This window comes from Myotis yumanensis, unplaced genomic scaffold (genome assembly GCF_028538775.1).
Source record: "Myotis yumanensis isolate MYYU_CA2020_CCGP unplaced genomic scaffold, mMyoYum1.0.hap1 SCAF_12, whole genome shotgun sequence".
NCBI lineage: Eukaryota > Metazoa > Chordata > Mammalia > Chiroptera > Vespertilionidae > Myotis > Myotis yumanensis.
The window spans coordinates 41,135,239-41,153,845 of record NW_027223763.1 but is presented as its reverse complement, the minus strand read 5'-3'; the positions used below and the strand labels follow the sequence as shown (position 1 = coordinate 41,153,845).

Sequence of the window (18,607 nt, the reverse complement as noted above, 5' to 3'; positions counted from 1 at the left end):
TCTTTCCAAGTTTTAGAAAGTATCATTCTAAGATTAAAATTAATGGTTCAAGAGAATGAGAACATGTCACACAGACTTGGAGAAAATATTTGCAGAACACACATCTGATACAAAAATTATCCAAAAATATAGAAAGAAATCAAGAAAACAAACTTAATTTTAAAAAAGGGCCAAAGACCTTGCCTGACAACTCACCAAGTAATATATACAGGTGGTAAATAGGAATATGAAAAGATTCTCCATATTATGTCATTGGAGAAACACAAATTAAAACGACACCACTTAACATCACTTGGTGTTTACCCAAAGGATTTAAAAACTTACTTCCACACAAAACTTACACACCAATGTTAACAGCAACTTTATTCATAATTGCCAAAATCTGAAAGCAACCAAGATGTCCATCAGTAGGATAAACTATGGCACAACCAGACAATAGATTATTCAGCACTAAAGAGAAATAAGCCATCAAACCATAAAAACATGAAAGAAACCTGTGCATTTTACTAAGTAAAAAAAAGAAAAGAACCCCAATCTGAAAAGGTTACATACTATATGATTCCAACCATATGACATTTTGGAAAAGGCAGAATATGGACAATAAAAATAATTGCCAGGGATTGGGGTAGGGTGTAGGCAGCAGTGGATTCTACGGGGAGTGAAAATACTGATACCACAATAGGTACATATCACTCATTATACACTGGTCCACAGAATGTACATCAACAGTGAACTTGTAAACAATGGACTGTGAGTGATTATGAGTCAATGTAGGTTCATCGGTTTTAGCAAATGTACCACTCCTGTGGGAGATGTTAAATGGGGGAGGCTATACATGTGTGGAAGGGAGAAGGTATATGGTTAATCTCTTCACTTTCCTATCAAATTTACTGTGAACCTAGAACTGCTCTAAAAAAACTCGTCACAAATTTAATAGGGAATATTTACTATATGCCAGGCAATTACCATCCTTATTTACAGATGAAGAAACCTAGTTCCAGGATTCATCACCCTCTTAACCACACACTACTTGAGTTCTTTCCTTTTCAAACTTTTTCACTATGGGAAGCCCACCTCAAATCCGAAAATCAAGGGCTCATTTTTACAGATTAAAGCCCACTGCAGAATAGATTTGATGAAAGGCATAGCCCAAGATCATACAGCTAATTCATGTCATCATGGTTTGTCCTAGCATTTTTGCGTAACATTTTTGAAGGTTATGCAGCTATCTTTGAGAAATATGGTAACACTTAAAATGCTTAGTATCTCAGTGTACATCCCAAAGTTAAATCCCCTTTTTAGGCTTGCTTAAGAAACATTCAGATTTGAATACAAGTTTACATAGAATTGAATCTTCCTAGCTGCCTTACACACTTGGGTTTCCTTTCCCCAATTGATGCTTCTGACAAATTAAATCCTGTAAGATCAAATCTGTCCTCAATGTTTCTTATAAAAAATGATTTTGCAAACATTTATTCAATGACCTTTATAGACCGATGAAGTCCAAAAGTCAATCACCTTCCCATGTCTTCTTTACCCCCCGCATACTACATCGATATCAACATCTTAAGTAAATGTTGACAAGAGGTAGCAGTGAGAGGGGGAAGTCATTTTTAAACCTTGTCACTCAACTGTGATTCTTCAGTATCCTTCATATTTCAGGAGATACTATCCTTATCTGTCATAGACTTCTATTTTCAAAAGTATTAACACCCAAAGAACTGTGACAAATAACAGTGAACCAGGATAAGAATTTCTATTTCAAACTCCATTACTGAAAAGCCATGGTTGTCCTTGGCTTCAGTTACCCCCTGGGCAAAATTAGAATACGTAACTGTTCTTATTATCTCTTATGACACCTTCAAAGAGCAAACTCATGGATCCATCTCTACATCAGAACCATACCCAAAACAAGTAAAACAAAACTATACCTGTTTTTGTACAAATTGTCATGCCTAAAGTGTTATCTATAAAATAAAGAAAAAGGGGGGGGGGGTAACAGACCATAATTGTTCAAATTTCATTCCTTTTTCTTAAGTGCTAAGACTTTTAAGATCCTAAAATAGCCTAATCATTTCTTCAAAAACAGTTGTTGCCTATTATGTACCATACTTTATATTTTACAAAACTCAACTCATGGTTCTCACCTGAACATGTTGAGAAGGCAATGAAAAAAAAAAAACTTACAACAGCCATGCAGTCTACATATGCAACTAAAAAGTTGAATTTGAAACATTTTCTAATCACCCCCCCCCCCCCGTAGGATTCCTAACTATGGCTTAAAAACCCAATGAACAAGTGGAAGTTTCCCTCTGTACATGGCTTTTATTATTTACATAATACAATATAGCATCAATGCTGGGTAGCATGATTATGTGCAATACATAAATATGAACTATCTGTACACATCTGCAAATCTAACTCAGAACTAAGGTACAAAGATTTGAAAGCAAAATTGAGTGCTTTAAGAACAAAAGTAAAAACTAAGACTGAACACTGCAATAAATCAGAAGTAGTGCCTCGTGTACATACTTAACTATTTACAGATGAAAACAGGCATTACCACAACACTAATCTAACTATACTCATTTATATATAAAAAACACAAGTTTCATATATCACAGAAAACCTTCCATTATAACACAGAAGTGATATTACCAGACAAGCATCAATGAAGTATACTGCCTCTTCTAGTTGTTATTGTACAATGCTGTAAATAATGCAGCCCATGCAACACACCCAAGAACACTAGTCCTATACCCAAGTACAATTAATATGATAAAGCAGCCCTCTGCAAGTGGTGCTGGATACCACTAAGAAGTCTACTGCAGCCATGTTGGTTATGATTTTCCATGCAGAAGGGTACAGTTACATTAACTGAAGTCTTTTAAAAAAGCTCTAAACATTCTTTCTTCAACCAAAACATTCAACAAAAGATGCACATGAAAAATTAACTGTTCAGATACCTTTGCAACTTAAAATTCAGATGCATGTTACTCAACAGAGCTGCTGTATGTGAAAACCAAATGCAGAGTTTTAATTTCTTCTTGTAAACAAATTAATCCTAGTGCAGTTCTGTGCTACACATTTTTAGCAATGAGTAAGTAATGCAGACATCTTCTGGTGCAGGCCAACAATAAGCTTCAAAGACAGCTCCAGACCCTGTTGCTTGATGGTTTTACTCATAACCAGTTGCAATGTTTACTTTTCACAGAATGTCTTTGCCAGCTTTTAGGCCAATTAGCCATGCTTATATATGGCATCAAATACTGGTTTCATGGAAAGTTCTGATCCTCTTTTATCACCTTCTTCCTGCTTCCAAAGAACATGTTGTGAAAATTAACAGTGAAGTTTAACTATGGTAGAAGTAGACTGCCAGTCCTTTTCTGGTGTACCATTTTTTTTTAGAAAAATACAGGCACATAACACTAGCCAAAGATTATACCTTGATACATTCCCAAGAGGCAGATATGCTGCAAACATGCAGAGATTTCATGTTTTGTTTGGCACGTGGGAGCTAAATTTTGTCCCTGTTATCTGTGAAATTCAATTTGATATGCAGATTTCCATCCAATTTTATTCAAGGGAGGGCATATACATTTTGTAGGGCTGTATCTATCCAATTCTGCCTGTAACAAACACCCAAACATCCTAAAATATCAATTATAAGACAGACAAGTAGTATAAAGTAAAACTCTGGAGAACATCAAAGGAAAATGGCCATGCATCTGCTCTTTAATGTTTTCCTACGATATATTAAAATAAAAACAAAGTTTCAGTCTCTTCACAAGTAGTAATTTATATTCTCTGGATTTTTTCAGCCACAACAACTGGATTCTCTTTTCTGATTTTTGCTGCAGCTTCTGCTTTGTAATCATATGGACAGTTGTGCTTGTCAGAGTAACGGTGAAGTCCACAAAACAAATTTCCACATCGGCAGTCAAACCCTGTACACACAAGAGGAAGCAGAGTCACTTGGGAACTTGTAGTAATTAAAAGGAAAAGAAAAAAGACTTACTCACTATAGAAAAGGAACCATCTTTCATGGCTCTTTGCAACAAGACAAAGTCTGTCACTTCAAATTGTGAAACAGCTTTTAAACCACCTTTGACATGGTGAGAAATTCAAATAACTATTCTTCCACAAACTCCCATAGATATCACACAGGGTAGAAATTACACAGGCTCTGAAATCAGAATGACCTGGATTTAAATCCTCCTTCTACCGTATGTTAACTAGGTAGTTTCATGTGAAAACAAGGGAAAGACAACCAATTAAAGAAAACTAAAAAGTATCTAGAATATTTTGTGCCTGGCTCAAAGTAGGCAATTTAGTTCCACTTCCTTTTTCACGGGAGAACAAAGGAAAGAATCAAAAGGAATGTATTTTTATCAATCCAATAAAGGAAAGTAATTCATAAGGCCTCAAGTTAAAAGATTTCATGTGATTAGGGAGACAAATGGAAATCAAACTAAACTTCCTTCCACTATCCCCCTTTGTAGTCCATTCCAGAAGCTTTCTATTACTGAAAGTTGGGATCCTGAAATTTCACAGTAATTATTTTGCTGTTAAAACAAGTGCTTTATTATCTTATTTTAGAAGATCTGGAAGATTTTATTTTATGTGTTAAAGACCAATCAGCCCCTTATGAAGAGACCAGGAGCTCCCTGTTGAACCCTGCTGTAAAATATACAGTCTATTATATTGTTTAATACCTGTAAGGCCAACTTTCTTTCTGCACATGAAACATCTATTCTTCTTTGGTTTGGGTAACTCAGGAGCTTTTTCTTCACTTTGAGAAGTACTAGGTTGAGAAACTGATGAACTGGGCTGAGTAACAACTGAAAAACAAGGGTACATATTAGAAATTTGTCAAGAGTTCACTACTAGTTAACCAATTAGCTAAGCTGAAAAAAATAAAAACACCTAGGACTTTTTACTTTTATATCAGAACTTTCAAATATAAGAATTTCTTGCCAATCAACATACTACTTGTTCCGCTAAATTTTATAAAATTATCACCCCACTAAAATTCCTTTTAAACTCCTCTAAGCAGCTAGTACTAAGAAACAAAACCCCAATTCTAAAAGTTTTTAAAGACCTAAGAGATGTTGGCCACATGCTGTTTTTCCATGTTACAACTGCCTACATATAAACGTCTTAATTAGAGCTGCTGAAATTCATTACTACTAAGTAAATAAAGTTAGCAACTTCTGAGGTACTTGACTATAAAAATGTCCATTTGGTTTTAGACTTACAGGAAAAAGAAAGATTGTGTAGGTAAAACCAGCAAATTTTGACAAGTGAAGCCCAAATCATTAATCACTATCTTCTGATCCTAAAATGTCACAATAATTATTTTGCCATTATAATAAGTGTTTTAGTGTCTTCTTCAGAAGATCTGGAAGATTTCTTTTTTAAGTTTCTTTTGAAAGATTAGCAAACATTGTCTGTAGGACAATATAAGTACTTGTGCAGTTTTGACTTTAGACTGTTAAGGATTTTATAGACAAAACTAAAAAAAATTTTTATTTTCTTTAAAAGTCCACTTGTCTACATGAAATCAACAGAATTTGTCAATATGAAGGTAAAGCTGCAGATTACTGGAGTTAAGCCCATATTACCACCACTAGTCATTTACCAAATCTAATTATACTTTTATAAAATTCAACTACATTAGAAGCACTGTAAACTGAGTTTTAATATTAATCCAAACCCCAACAATAGCAAATTAATTTATGCAATGCTAAAATTACTGCCTAAATAGGTCAGCACCAATGCTAGTAGCAGTAAGTCCAAACTCTAGAGACAAGCCAATTGGTACAACTTATTCTAAAAATTCTCCCCAAATTCAAAACTCATTTGCATTAGTAATTTATTCAGTGAGATTAATAGATTAACAGAATATTCCACCTATTACTTATTCCTAACAATCTACTATGACAACCTCAATATAATTTTTCCTGATGGTATGACAATAGTTTGGGGGTGGGGAAGAGTGATAGCCATTTCCTTGGCCACACCTGAAAACTAAACAGTGGTTCCGTAAAGATAAGAAGGGGTTTTAAAAAAAAAGATATAGAAAAAGGCAGAGAAACCGTGAACTACAGAATTCCTACGAAGAGAGAATAAATGCAGAGACTAGCTACAGATCTAACCCAGAAGAGTACTGTTTTAAGACCAGATTAATTTGTTTAAATCACCCCCCTCCCCCCCCCCCCCCCCCCCGCCGCCTTAAAAGCCACACACATACACACAAATTTGGTCTGCTTTTTCAGAAGGATGGAACTCATTTCAAAATATCAAATATGGATTCACTTGCCCAACTTATAAATTTTCACCTTAACTTTATAAATTAAGATTGATGTAGTTCACATAAGCTTGTGATGTTAGAAAAAGCTAGCCTACAAAACAGATTATGTACCCACTGACATTATTTCCATACAATAAATTTTATATTTTGTTCAATCAACACTACTAGGAAATAATGAATTGATAAAAAATGAAATAAGTGAACTATAATATACATAGATTCTTGTTCTAGGCCTAGCACAGGTAATTCACACAAGTCAGTCTTCTGGCTAATACATTTAGAGTACTCATGGTTGCTGTATAAGTTAAGCACTGACTCAAAATCACTAAAGAAAACAAAAAATGCCTTTCCATACTGAGTTTTAAACTCTCACAAAATATGGGATCCTATATTTGAAAGTTTTATGTTTAATATGTTCTATTCCTTGAGTATTTTCTACAATATTGACAATATCAAGACTGAATAGCTACTGTTTCTGACCTAAAATTTTCCAGCTTTGAAATTTAATCTACATAATTTTTTCCAAGTTTATGAACAATGACTTCTCTAATGATTTAGATACTTTTAAAATATGACAGTAATACATTATATTAAGTTCATTAAATTCTTAATATTACTGGTGTGGGGGATGGTGGGGGGGTGGGCAGAGAAGAAAGAAGAGAATAGAATGACTATTTTATACTCTCTAAAGAGAGTGGTTCTTGCTTGGCCTGTATTTTTTGGCTCTCTCCCTCTTTGGTCCTTCAATGGGAAGGAACAAATCCCCCCACCAACCCTATCTCACACTACCGAGTCCAGAACTGAACTAGTATTAAACAAAAAGCATACCTGGCTCTGACACCTCTGTTTTCGGGGTAGTTATTTTGTCCTCTCTTGAAATGCTCATTTCTGTCATTTGCTGAGTTACAGGCAAGGCAGCCACAGGCACATTTCTATTTGAGTTCAAGCAAACATTTTTAAAGATGTTAAGGGTACTTCTTCGTGATGTAAGTTGTCAGTTCAACTTCAAATTATATATTATTTCCAACATATTCAAATGGAGCTAAATAATCTAAAATTTTAAAATACTGGATGCTCAGCAAAAATGGTTGAGAATAAAGCAAGCAATTTGATAAATAGCTCATTTCAAGGCTGCATATCTGTGTAAGTCACAATGTTTTATTTTAGCCAACTAAGAATTTTTAGCTGTGCCTGTAATCTGTTTAAGGGCAAAAGGGGGCAGTTTTGCCAAAATGCCTTGTGTGGCATTACACTAGTCTGCAGAGCCTCACTCCTACAACTTCTAAACCTCAATTACAAGGAAATAAAAGCACAGCATTCTCAACACAGCATCCTTGGTGGTGGTATAGAGTGCGATATAATATACATCTTTACTCAATCACCTACAACAAGATCATACATTAAAAGATTTTGAAATCCCTGACTGTGCAAAGCCAAGGGCATTTGATATATTAATATCCTTATTATATATGAACACATAATTATAATTGTATGGATAGCACAGATATCTTCATTTTCTCCTATTACCATAAAAACTCTGAAATGCTCAATCTTACCTTGATTTTTCAGATGTGCTGCCAGCAGCACCTTCACAGTTGTTTAAACTAGTGTCTGCTCTTTGCACAGATGCAGAATCTGAGGTAGGACTGTTGGAACCACTAGCTGTCCCTATTTAAAAAAAGAATTTGTTAGAAACAAAGCAATACTATATTCAGTATCAAGACTATTAATAAGTAACAAATACTTGCATTTAATTAAGTTAGTGATTTAAGCATTTTCATTGTGCTGCAGATTCCTACACTTGAGTATCCAAAAAATATATTAAAAAGTCATATATCCAGTGAATACAAGTATGAAACAAAATCTCAAAAAGGAAAATGAAAAGGCTAGTCAAGATGCTTGTTGATAGTCACTCATTCCTGATGTAATTATACCAAGTACTTGGGCTGTTGTTTTAATTTCAAGCTTTTCTCAGGTCTTCTCTCTTTGGGCTTTCAGCATTGATTCTTGGTCTTAAGCCCCAATTCTTGGCTCTATGTTTTCTGTTCACCAATTCTTCAAATGGGTTTTTCCTTGGAAACAACTTACCCATTGGGCTCATTCTGCCACTATTCTGCTGCCTCTGAAGATGCTCTTTGTAGCAAACAGAACACATTCCATTTGTCCTAGGATTCCCATAAAAGCCACATCCTGTACTACACAGCATGGGCCCTGGGGTCTGGTTAGTCTCCTGAGCCATATTTTTCTGCTATAAAGAAAACAAAAACAAAATTTTAGAAACTAGCATTTAACCAAAATAAAATCACGAAATTAGTATATGATGGCCCCTAGTTTTTCTAAACACCAAGTCTATTTCTAAGTCTATTTAATTCCAAATTAAAAAAAGCAGGGCAAGAAAAGTATGAATATTTTGCTGCCTTTATAAAACAAAAGGCATGAAAGGAATTGTTTTATAATAAAGCTTAATAAATAATGACCTATAATGACTTCACATATAGTGGTAGGGCAAAAAGATTCTACATTTAAACATTAAAATGTTATTTATTTCACTTTTTCAATTTCTGAAAAGGTTACTCTGCCTGATACCACAATTACACTTAAATCAATTTAGGCAACTGATATCCAAGTTCCTTTCTGCTCTCCTGCACATCGGTTAAAAATATTTCAAATGAAACTTGCAAATGGGAAAAACCTACAATCTTAATTACTGACACTTGAGATCTACTAGCGGTTCTTTAAATTAGTTGTATACTAGATGTATCGCTAGAGTTTTCTTAAAACATCTGAACATACTTGGGCCCAACTAGTAATCCAACAATTCTGCTACAGGGCTGACTGTAGTCAACTAGTAATTAAACAATTCTGCCGACTGAAATGAGAGCTGGTAGATGACCTAGCCCTTTCCTGTTACCTTGGAATCAGCAAGTGAAGCTCTTAAGAATTCAGGGGGTCAGCTGCTTATGCTTTTATGTTCTACATTTGAGGTGTGAAATCTGGGTCTGAGTACTTTTAAAGTCAGTGCCTAGAAACCTGCAATGCTCAAATTATCAGCCATAGATTTCTCAGCCAAAGACTAGCTCTTGAAACTTAACAAGTGCCTGTCTTCTTCATACCAGAAAATGAAATCTTTTCAAGCTCAATTCAATAAGGCAAAGAAAGTAAAGCAATATAAACACACAACCTTTAGTAATAGTTAATAGTTAATGCTAGGTTACCAGAAAAAACTTTATACAGAAAGCACACTCTTGCTTTTGCACAAGTCTTATTAAAATTAGCACAAATATATAAAAAATTAAAAATTAGCACAAATATAATATTTTGCCATATTTAGTGAATTTTCCTGAGTTAAGAGAAAAACACACACTATTAATATGTATGAATATACAAAGCATACTTAACATTTTATTAAAAAAAACCACCACAGATCATTTGCTCTAACTTGTCACTCATTTAAATGTACCTTACTGTTGATAATAAGATCATTTATGATTTATTAAGTTACGAACATTTCAAATAAGTGCAGGAAAGTACTTCAAGTTACAGCTTGCCATCTTCTGGAATTTTATATGGCTTTTTCTAACTACCACTTCTAGAATACACTCTTTAGGGAAATATTACAAACAATGTCTTAATTATTAGCAATTTTTATTAGCAAAATTATTTTTAAAAAGGGTGGAAGAGGACTAAAATTCTCTGACCTGGCTGAAACCTGACAATTATACTCCCAGTTAAATAATAGTAACCTTTACTTTTGTTAGCAAAAAGACACCATTTTCAACCTTAAAAATATTTCAAGCCAATCAAGCTTGTACGGAGAGTGACCAAGATCCTCAATTTACTTCAGACAACAGTATTAATTTAGGTGACACTGTCTCTTTAAATAGTAAGTGGAATTTAGCTGACTCATTTTGGAGCAGAGTAGTGTAAACATTTCAAAATCCCTTATGAAGTTTAATAAACACTTTCAGTTGTGTGTTTTTTTATTTGAGCATATGTGCAAAAAATGCTTCAACTAATAAATTATGTATTTATTTGCATGCCCTCTACCCAAAATGTATGAAGCTTTATCCTAAAAAAACAAGTTGGGCCATTCCTTGAACCCAGTTTAAGAATTATGCTAGCTCACTTTCTATACAAACTTGCAGTGTCATCTGATAGTGGCTTTAAAATCAAATTGGCCTAAATTTGAGCCAACAAACATCAACATTTGTCAATCTGATTCTTAAAATCTTTTTTATGTAAATAAAATGGGGGGGGGGGAATCTCATCCAATGATTTCATCCACTCACTTCGACATGCAAAGTATTCCACCTTTCCTTCTTCAGAAAGCACAAAACACATCTACCTTCAATTCACTATAACTCTGAGACAACAGGGCATGTCTTCTAGATGGCTTCTCATCTTGTAGACTATTTCCCCCTAGAAAGCCAGCTTTTAAATGCCATCACATGTGCACAGCTTGCCTTAATATTTCTCAGGAGCTTAGATCACATGGGCGGCGCTTCAGCCTGTCACAAGGCTGCAATGTGACAGGCTGAGCTGGATGGAGGATCTCACATAAAGCCTAGTCAACAGGGGCCTCTGAAATCAGCTTCTATTTATATCCCAGAGCCTGCCAACTCCTACACAACCCCAAAACCTCAGGATGCAGCCTTCATACATCTAATATAATAAGAAAACAAAACAAAAAGATCCCACTTAGGCTGCTATAGTTTTTCTCTAATGTAGGAAGGGTTAGCGAACAATCTCAAATTCAATCTAGAAGATGCAAGCAGGCATCATTAATCACTCTGAAGCCAAAATGGTCAGGGTTGTTTATAAAAACCAAGCACAGTGGAGAGAGCATCAAGGCAGAAAGAATACTTATGTTTAGTGGTATTTTTGGGGGGGAGGGGGGAGTAGGGGGAACTTGCCATAAGGTACTATGGTTTCCTCCTACTTGGCAATGTTTTAGAAAAATACAGTACCCCTACTACTTAGTACCTTTAAAGTTGATAGAAACTTGAGCATTATGCATCAGCTCTATCATGTATAAGTGAAATTTATTTTTCTTGTTTTGGCTTCTAATCCATAGCTTCAAAAAACAAACCAACAAAACTCCAAAACCTGCCATGCAACTGAAACTCTGGCATGCAACTGAAACTCTCCAGCCTCAAATGTAATTTCAAAAAACAACCAAAAAAACTGTAAGAAATCATGGAATTTAGACACGGTACAAGATGTTAAGAATGCCCACTCACCTGAAGTTGATACCTGAGTTCTAGCCTCTAATCAACTTCTAACTAAGCCAGTGACCTTGGGCAAGTCCTCACTTTCCCTATCTCAGTTTCCATTTTTATCAAATGCAGTACATTAGTGTGATTTTAAAAGGCTCCTTTCCAAGCTTAATACCGGGCCTCAGAGACAGAAAATAAGGGAAAACTACAAACAAATCCCTTTTCAGGGCCATTTAAAGAAAAAAAATTTCAAGATAAACTTGCAGTGCTTTCCCTAGTGAAGTTCTAAAATCCTACTTTTAAAAAAATGAAGTTTCTGATTTTTTTTTTTTTGTAGATTACCCGAATGCCTGGTTTAAGAACAGGGGCTCTGTGACCTATTTACTTTGCACTTCTATGTCCTTAGACCAGATTCTTAGGAGGCATTCAATCAGTAAAAAGATAACCCGGGCCTTTCCCAAAAACACAACTTCACGGAGAAGGGAGCAGAGAATTTCACGGTCACCAGCCTAAATGCACGAGACAAAGGGGAAGGTGCTCCATTTCCTTCATGAAAAGGGATCCTGGGCGAGAAATGCCAGCGACGCTGGGAAAACTGCAGCCCAAGGACAGAGAGGCCCCCTCCCCCACGTTCCGGCGGGTTTCCGAGCAAGCTGGGGTCCCACGGGCCTCGCACCCTCGGCCAAGCTCGGGCCTCGCTCAGGAAAAGCCCAACGGGGCCTTCTCCAAAAACTACTGAGTCATGCACAACGGCCGATCCGCAGGACCGGCCGGCCCCTCGCCCGGCGGGCCCCCACCGACCCCGGCCTCGAACGGCTCCCCCGAGGCGGCGGCGGAGCTGGGGGGCGCGGCGAGCGGGGGCCCGGGGTGCGGCGAGCGGGGGGCGCGGCCGCCGCCGCCGCCTTTGTCTCTCCGGGTCCAAGTCTGCCCACGTCGGGCGCCGCCGGCGAGGGCGGCCGGGACTCTCGCGAGGGGAGGCCCGGAGGCCGGAGCCCCCACCCCCGGAGGCCGCACGCCGGGTATTGTCCCCGACTGTGCGTTGTGCGAGCGAGCCGGGGGCGCAGGGAGTCCAGCCTCCGGCCACGACGACAGGATGCCGCCTCCGTCTTTGTGTTTCCTGAGCTGGCCAGCAGGCTCCCCTCCCCTGGACGCCGCCACCCGCGACCCGCTCAGGCCCCGCCGGAGGGCCAGGGCCCCCGGGCCCACTCGGGCCGGCACGCGCCGCCGGGCGCCCTCCCCCTGCGCCCCACACTCACCCTGCGCGAGCAGGAGGCAGGAGCCGGGCCTGCGCGCGACGCCGGCGCAGTGGGGCCGGGCCGAAGCCTGAGACGGGCGAGCCGGGCGCCCCGGAGCCGCTGCCGCGGGCCGGGAGCGGGCAGGAGCCGCGGGCGGGGGTGGCGCTGCCGCCGCCGCGGGGGCCTTCTTTTGTTCCAGCAGGAGCCCCGAGAGTGGCCGGGACGCGGCGGAGCTCGGGAAGTGGGAGGAGGAGGGAAGCGGGGGGGAGGCCGAGGGGGCGGCGGAGGGAGGACCGGAGGCTGCGGCGGCTAACGCTGCTCGCGGCGCTCGCCCGTCGTCTCCTCACGCCTCCGCCGGCGGCGGGTAGGGCCGATTCCGAGGGCGAGCGGGGCGGGCGCCGCGAGGACTGGACGCCGCGAGGGCCCGCCGATGGCGTTCTGCGTCGCTGGTGCTACCGCCGATGAGGCCGTGGCTCCCGGGGGCGAGCGAGCCCGACTACATGCAGACAGGTCCGCGGTCCGGCCGACTGACGCTTCCTCTCCGCCCCGCGCCCGGGCCGTGAGGGAAAGAGGGAGGGAGGGGCGGGGCCTGTGCGTCAGCGAAAACCCCGACGGAGGCGCTGGGGAGCGTGGTGACGTAGCCGCCCGACGCCCCGCCCCGCCCCTCCAGTCACCCGCTCCTCGGGGCGGGGCGGAGCCTGACGGCGCGGCTGTCGCGCGGAGCCGAGTCACCGGCGCGGCCGGCCCCAGGGTGGAGCTGGAAAGAGCGCGTCCTACTGAGTATGTGGTTCTATTTTTAACCCGATTGTTCGCCCTCAGCCTCCCTCCTCCCGATTTTCTCACTCGCGCCTACTTTTCGCCATCTGAGTTCTCACGCTTTTTCGCGAGCCCTTTCCTCCTTCACGCCAACGACCCCTCCCCCACCCCCCAAGAATCACACGGATTCGCTTCGCGAAGAGGAAAAGGCACTGCTTTACAGACAGATTTGGGGTGTTTTCGCCCGTGCGTGAAGTCTCCGCCCGCCCCGCCCCGTCCCGTCCCACCCCCTGTGGGTCCCAGAGTCCAGCCTGAGCCTGGCCCGGACGCCGCCGGCAAGGAGCTGGGCCGGCGGCGCTCGCTCAAGGTCAAGGTGGTTGTGCAGCGTCAGGGAACGCTCCGCCATCTAGCGCGGTGCCAGCCCTCGGCCCGCGCCTCTGTTCTGAACAAACTGTTTTGGCCAGCCTGTAAAATCCCTGGAAATGGGCTGTTCCAGCAAAGCGCCGAGAACTGGGGAAGGCACCGAATGTTCTGCTCAAGGAATGGAGTGAAGGGACAAACAAGCTAGACCTGGGGCAGAGACCAGAGAGGAGGAAACGCTGCAGGAGGAAGTTCAGGAGGGGAGAGGCGGGAAGCAGGCAGTTCACCGATGGGGCGCTGGGCCCAGCGAATTTGAAAGGGCGAGTTAACTCCGAGCTCTAGAACCTGTGCAAAGCACCACCACCAACAAAAGACTCCCACTCCCAGCTGACCCCTCCAAGCGACTCTAGTTCCACTCAAGAGGACAAAATGACTACGGCAGATAGGACTTGTGATGTTGTCTAGTAACCGAGCGTGTAATGAACGAACAGGAATGAGGTTTAGGGCTTCTATTAGCCACCATTGAGATGCTCTGTGGATAAGAGCATCGGCCTCCCAGGTTGGGTTCTGGTCAAGGGAACTTACCGGTTGCATCTCGGTGCACGCGGGATGATGTCGGTGTGCGATCGATGTTTCTCTGTGTCTCTCCTCCTCCTTTCTATGTTTCTCTCAGTCTCTTCTCCTCCTTTCCACTCTATAAAAAAAATCAATGGAATATCCTGGGGCAAGGATTAACAGCAACAACAAAAAGATTGGGGTGACAGCCCTTCAGTGTGTCCCAAACCCTTGGATCAGAAAAGCTTATTTAAAAGATTACTAGGCCTCTTCCCTGGAGATTGTTTTTGGTTGGTCTGGGGTGGAGCTCAAGAACCTGTATTTTAAGTAATGCTCCAGGTCAGGGGTCTTCAAACTTTTTAAACAGGGGGCCAGTTCACTGTCCCTCGGACCGTTGGAGGGCCGGACTATAGTTTAAAAAAAAACTATGAACAAATTCCTATGCACACTGCACATATCCTATTTTGAAGTAAAAAAACGAAACGGGAACAAATACAATATTTGTATTTTCATGTGGCCCGCGGGCCATAGTTTGAGGACCCCTGCTCCAGGTGATAACTTTATAATTTTGTGTATTTGGGAGACCCTGTTTTGGTGCTCTGTGCCAAAAGTTCCAAAATCAAACAGTTTCCGGCCGCAGTAAGCAAAAATACCTAGAATATAAGTGACCATTTAGGCTAATTTCTGTGGTTAGTTAATGTGCTAGAAATGTTAAGTAGTTTCAGTCACTGGTCCCAGGGCCATTGGAATTTATTTCCTCGAATGAGTAGTTAAGTTAGTAAAAACAAAGCAGTTACCATTTACAGATCATTTTTGGTGCTAAGTATTTTTTTCCATTTAGGGCCTCATTTAATCCTAACGGTAATTCACTGAAAGTAGATACTATTATAACTATTAAGAAAAGTGACTTGCTTAAAGCCCTGAAGGACAGGGAAGCTATGAAACTAATTCTTACTGAGGAAAATAATAACAGACTCCCCCCACTCCCAGAATTTTAGTTATTAAAAAGTGAAACACACCCTAGCTGGTTTGGCTCAGTGGATAGAGCCTGCAGACCAAAGGGTCCCGGGTTTGATTCTGATCAAGGTATCCTACCTTGGTTGCAGGCTCCTCCTGGGCTAGGGACCTGGTCAGGCGTGTGCAGGAGGCAACCATTCAATGTGTTCCTCTCACATCAGTGTTCTGTCTTTCCCTCTCTCTTCCACGCTCCCTAAAAATCAATGGAAAAATATCCTGGGGTGAGGATTAAAAAAAAAAAAGAAGAAGAAATACAAATTCTCAGGGCCCCACACCAGACCTATGGAATCACAAACTCTGGGGTTTGGTCCAGGAGTCTGTGTTTTAGCAAGTTTTTTGTGTGATTCTGATGCATGCTCAAGTTTGAGAATTGTTCACTTACCCCTACCATGCCATCAAGTGACCTCTCTCAGATGCTCACACCAGGTAAAGGGAAAAGGTTAAAAAAAGAAGAGATTCTTTTCATGTTACTGATGTAACAGATTATGGGATATGCCTCCCCCCCCCCCCCCCCCTTTGGTGTTCTAAATTGTCAGACTCTAAAGGCAAACTATAAACAAAATATACAATAGAATGCTGTTAATTTAGTATGCAAAAGGACTGTCACTCTATGATCATCAGAAAAGGTTGAAACTGACCTTTGTAAAATAGATAACAGGAAAAGTGAGGTATGCTCGAATGTGAGGTTATTAATTGTTCGAAAACACCTTTCATAGAATTTCATTATGTGGACGAAAAAAGATTTATATGGAAAGTATAGCCTCACAAGGTGATCTGTTCATTAATTCCTAACTGGGCGGGTCATGACGGGTTGTCATGCCCCAGGCATATAACTTTTATAGTAAAAGGTTTATCTTTGCCTTAAATAGTCCCTGTCCATTTTTTGTGAGCATCTAAGTTATCACGACTTTGAAACAAGGGTAACCCCCCTCAAGAGAGCACATAATCTTTCTTTCTCTCTCTTTTTAAATCTTTATTGATAAAAGTATCACATATGTTCTCTTTTTTTCCCCATTGACCCTTTCTAGCCTCCACCCACCCCCTGCCCCAGGCCTTTACCACACTATTGTCTGTGTCCATGGGTTATGCATATATGCATACAAGTTCTTTGGTTAGTCTCTTCTCACCCTCCCACCCCGTCCTTCCCTCTGAGATTCATCAGTCTGTTCCATGCTTCTATGTCTTTGGATCTATTTTGTTCCTCTATTTATTTAGTTCTTTAGATTCCACATATGAGTGAGATTATGTGATACTTACCTTTCTCTGACTGGCTTATTTTGCTTAGCATAATACTCTCCAGGTCCCTTTAGGCTGTCTCAAAGGGTAAGAGCCTTCTTTTTTTACTGCTGCATAGTATTCCATGGTGTAAATGTACCAATAATGAATTCTCATAAAGAGAAACTAGGGGGGAAAAATCCCATTTACCATTTAACAAACAAATTAAAATACTTAGGAATAATTTAAACAAGGAGGTAAAAGACTTGTACTCAGAAAACTACATGACATTTGAAAAAAGAAATACTAGTAGAGAAAGATATAAAGAAGTGGAAGAATATACTGTGTTCATGGACTGGTAGATTTAACATAATTAAAATGTCCATACTACCCAAAGCAATCTATAGATTCAATGCAATCCCTATTAAAATACCTATGACATATTTCACAGCTCTAGAACAAATACTCCAAAAATTTAGATGGAACCAATAAAGACCCTGAATAGCCGCAGCAATCTTAAGAAAGAAGAACAAAGTTGGAGGAATCACAATACCAGATATCAAGTTATACTACAAAGCCACTGTAATCAAAACAGCCTGGAACTGGCACTAGAACAGTTCAATGGAACAAAACAGAGACCCCGGAAATTGACCCAAGCCATTACACTCAATATTTGACAAAGGAGGCAAGGACATACAGTAGAGTGAAAACAGTCTCTTCAATAAATGGTGTTAGGAAAAGTGGACAAATACATGTAAAAAAATGAAACTGGACCACCAATTTACACCATACACAAGAATAAACTCAGAATGGATAAAAGACTTAAATGTAAGTTGTGAAATCATAAGAATCCTAGAAGAAACCAGAGGCAGCAAAATCTCAGACGTCTCTTGTAGCAATATGTTTGCTGATACATAATCTTAACTATTCAGTTATCCAATCTCTTCCTTACTTTCTTCTACCTTCATGTAATCTTCCTTATGTTACCTCCTTAATTTCAAATGCATAAAAGAAACTGCAAAACTGTCATTCTCCGAAAATTTAAGATGTGTCCCAGCAATTGTAGTCAGTTTGGCATAATATCTTATTGAAATTTTATAGGTTTGGACCTTCTTAACCCATTGTATGCCATAAGCGTCTAGATGCAAGCAGCGGACGTTCCCCACACGTCACGTGCGTCTATAATAAAAAATGTTTTCCCTAAGTGGCAGCCCTGACAAACTTTAAAATCATTTTTCGCGAGAATTTTCAGCTGAAAATATTCAAGAACACCCGAATTGTGAGTAATATATTTATTTTTATAATATTCATTGCAAATTGATTTTTAAAATTAAATTCAGAATATTGGGCGGGGGAAAAAAGAGACATATGTAATACTCTTTGTAATACTTTAAGCAATAAAATAAATAAATAAATAAATAAATTCAAAATATTATGGCATGTGGGGATGGTTTCCATTTTGGATGCGTGGCAGTTAACTGGTTAAATCTACAATTGCATAGCACATACCAAGTGTCTGGTACTGGTCCATTCCTAAGTATTCTTCGAAAATAATTCAATTATCCTTTATTCATTTTTTTTCTTTAAAAATGTTTTGCACGTTTAACTACATTCTAAGCACTCACAGAACTGGGTGCTGGAAAATACATTGGTGGGAAAAATGGATCTTACTCTTGTTTTCATGGCTCTTACTGTCATGTTGGGGAGAAACATCCTATATAATAAAAGCCTAATATGCAAATCGACTGAATGGAGGAACGACCGGTCGCTATGATGCACACTGACCACCAGGGGACAGACGCTCAATGCAGGAGCTGCCCCCAGCCCACAGTCCCCAGGCCAGTCAGGGCAGGTGCCAGCAGGATCGCCCCCACCCCCCGATCACCCAGCTGGTCACCCTGCAAGGGAGGTGACCAGTGGGGTGGGGGGAGGGGCTGGTG

At 40.3% G+C, this 18,607-nt stretch overlaps 1 protein-coding gene across 2 annotated transcripts; it reads right to left on the bottom strand.

The window, feature by feature from the left end:
- Window positions 1-337: 337 nt before the first annotated feature.
- ZFAND5 (zinc finger AN1-type containing 5) lies at window positions 338-13,294 on the bottom strand. 2 transcript variants are annotated; one of them, XM_070431496.1, is made up of 6 exons: window positions 12,786-13,294; window positions 8,402-8,561; window positions 7,870-7,981; window positions 7,142-7,245; window positions 4,716-4,841; window positions 338-3,947 (listed from the first exon to the last, which is right to left on the bottom strand). In XM_070431496.1, the coding sequence occupies exons 2-6, from the start codon at window positions 8,550-8,552 to the stop codon at window positions 3,799-3,801; spliced, it is 642 nt and encodes a 213-aa protein (XP_070287597.1). In that variant the 5' UTR covers window positions 8,553-8,561; window positions 12,786-13,294; the 3' UTR covers window positions 338-3,798. The 2 variants fall into 2 exon arrangements, with proteins under 2 accessions (XP_070287597.1, XP_070287598.1); XM_070431497.1 differs by lacking the exon at window positions 12,786-13,294 and adding an exon at window positions 10,659-10,739.
- Window positions 13,295-18,607: the final 5,313 nt, after the last annotated feature.

What these genes read in the sequence shown, in the direction of transcription:
- ZFAND5 (XM_070431496.1), bottom strand. Translation starts at nt 8,552, where the DNA reads ATGGCTCAGGAGACTAACCAGACCCCAGGGCCCATGCTGTGTAGTACA. An exon ending in TGGCAGAATGAGCCCAATGG is followed by an intron (nt 7,982 to 8,401) that starts GTAAGTTGTTTC and finishes TTTTTTAAATAG; the next exon opens with GGACAGCTAGTGGTTCCAAC. An exon ending in AGCACATCTGAAAAATCAAG is followed by an intron (nt 7,246 to 7,869) that starts GTAAGATTGAGC and finishes GAACTCAAATAG; the next exon opens with AAATGTGCCTGTGGCTGCCT.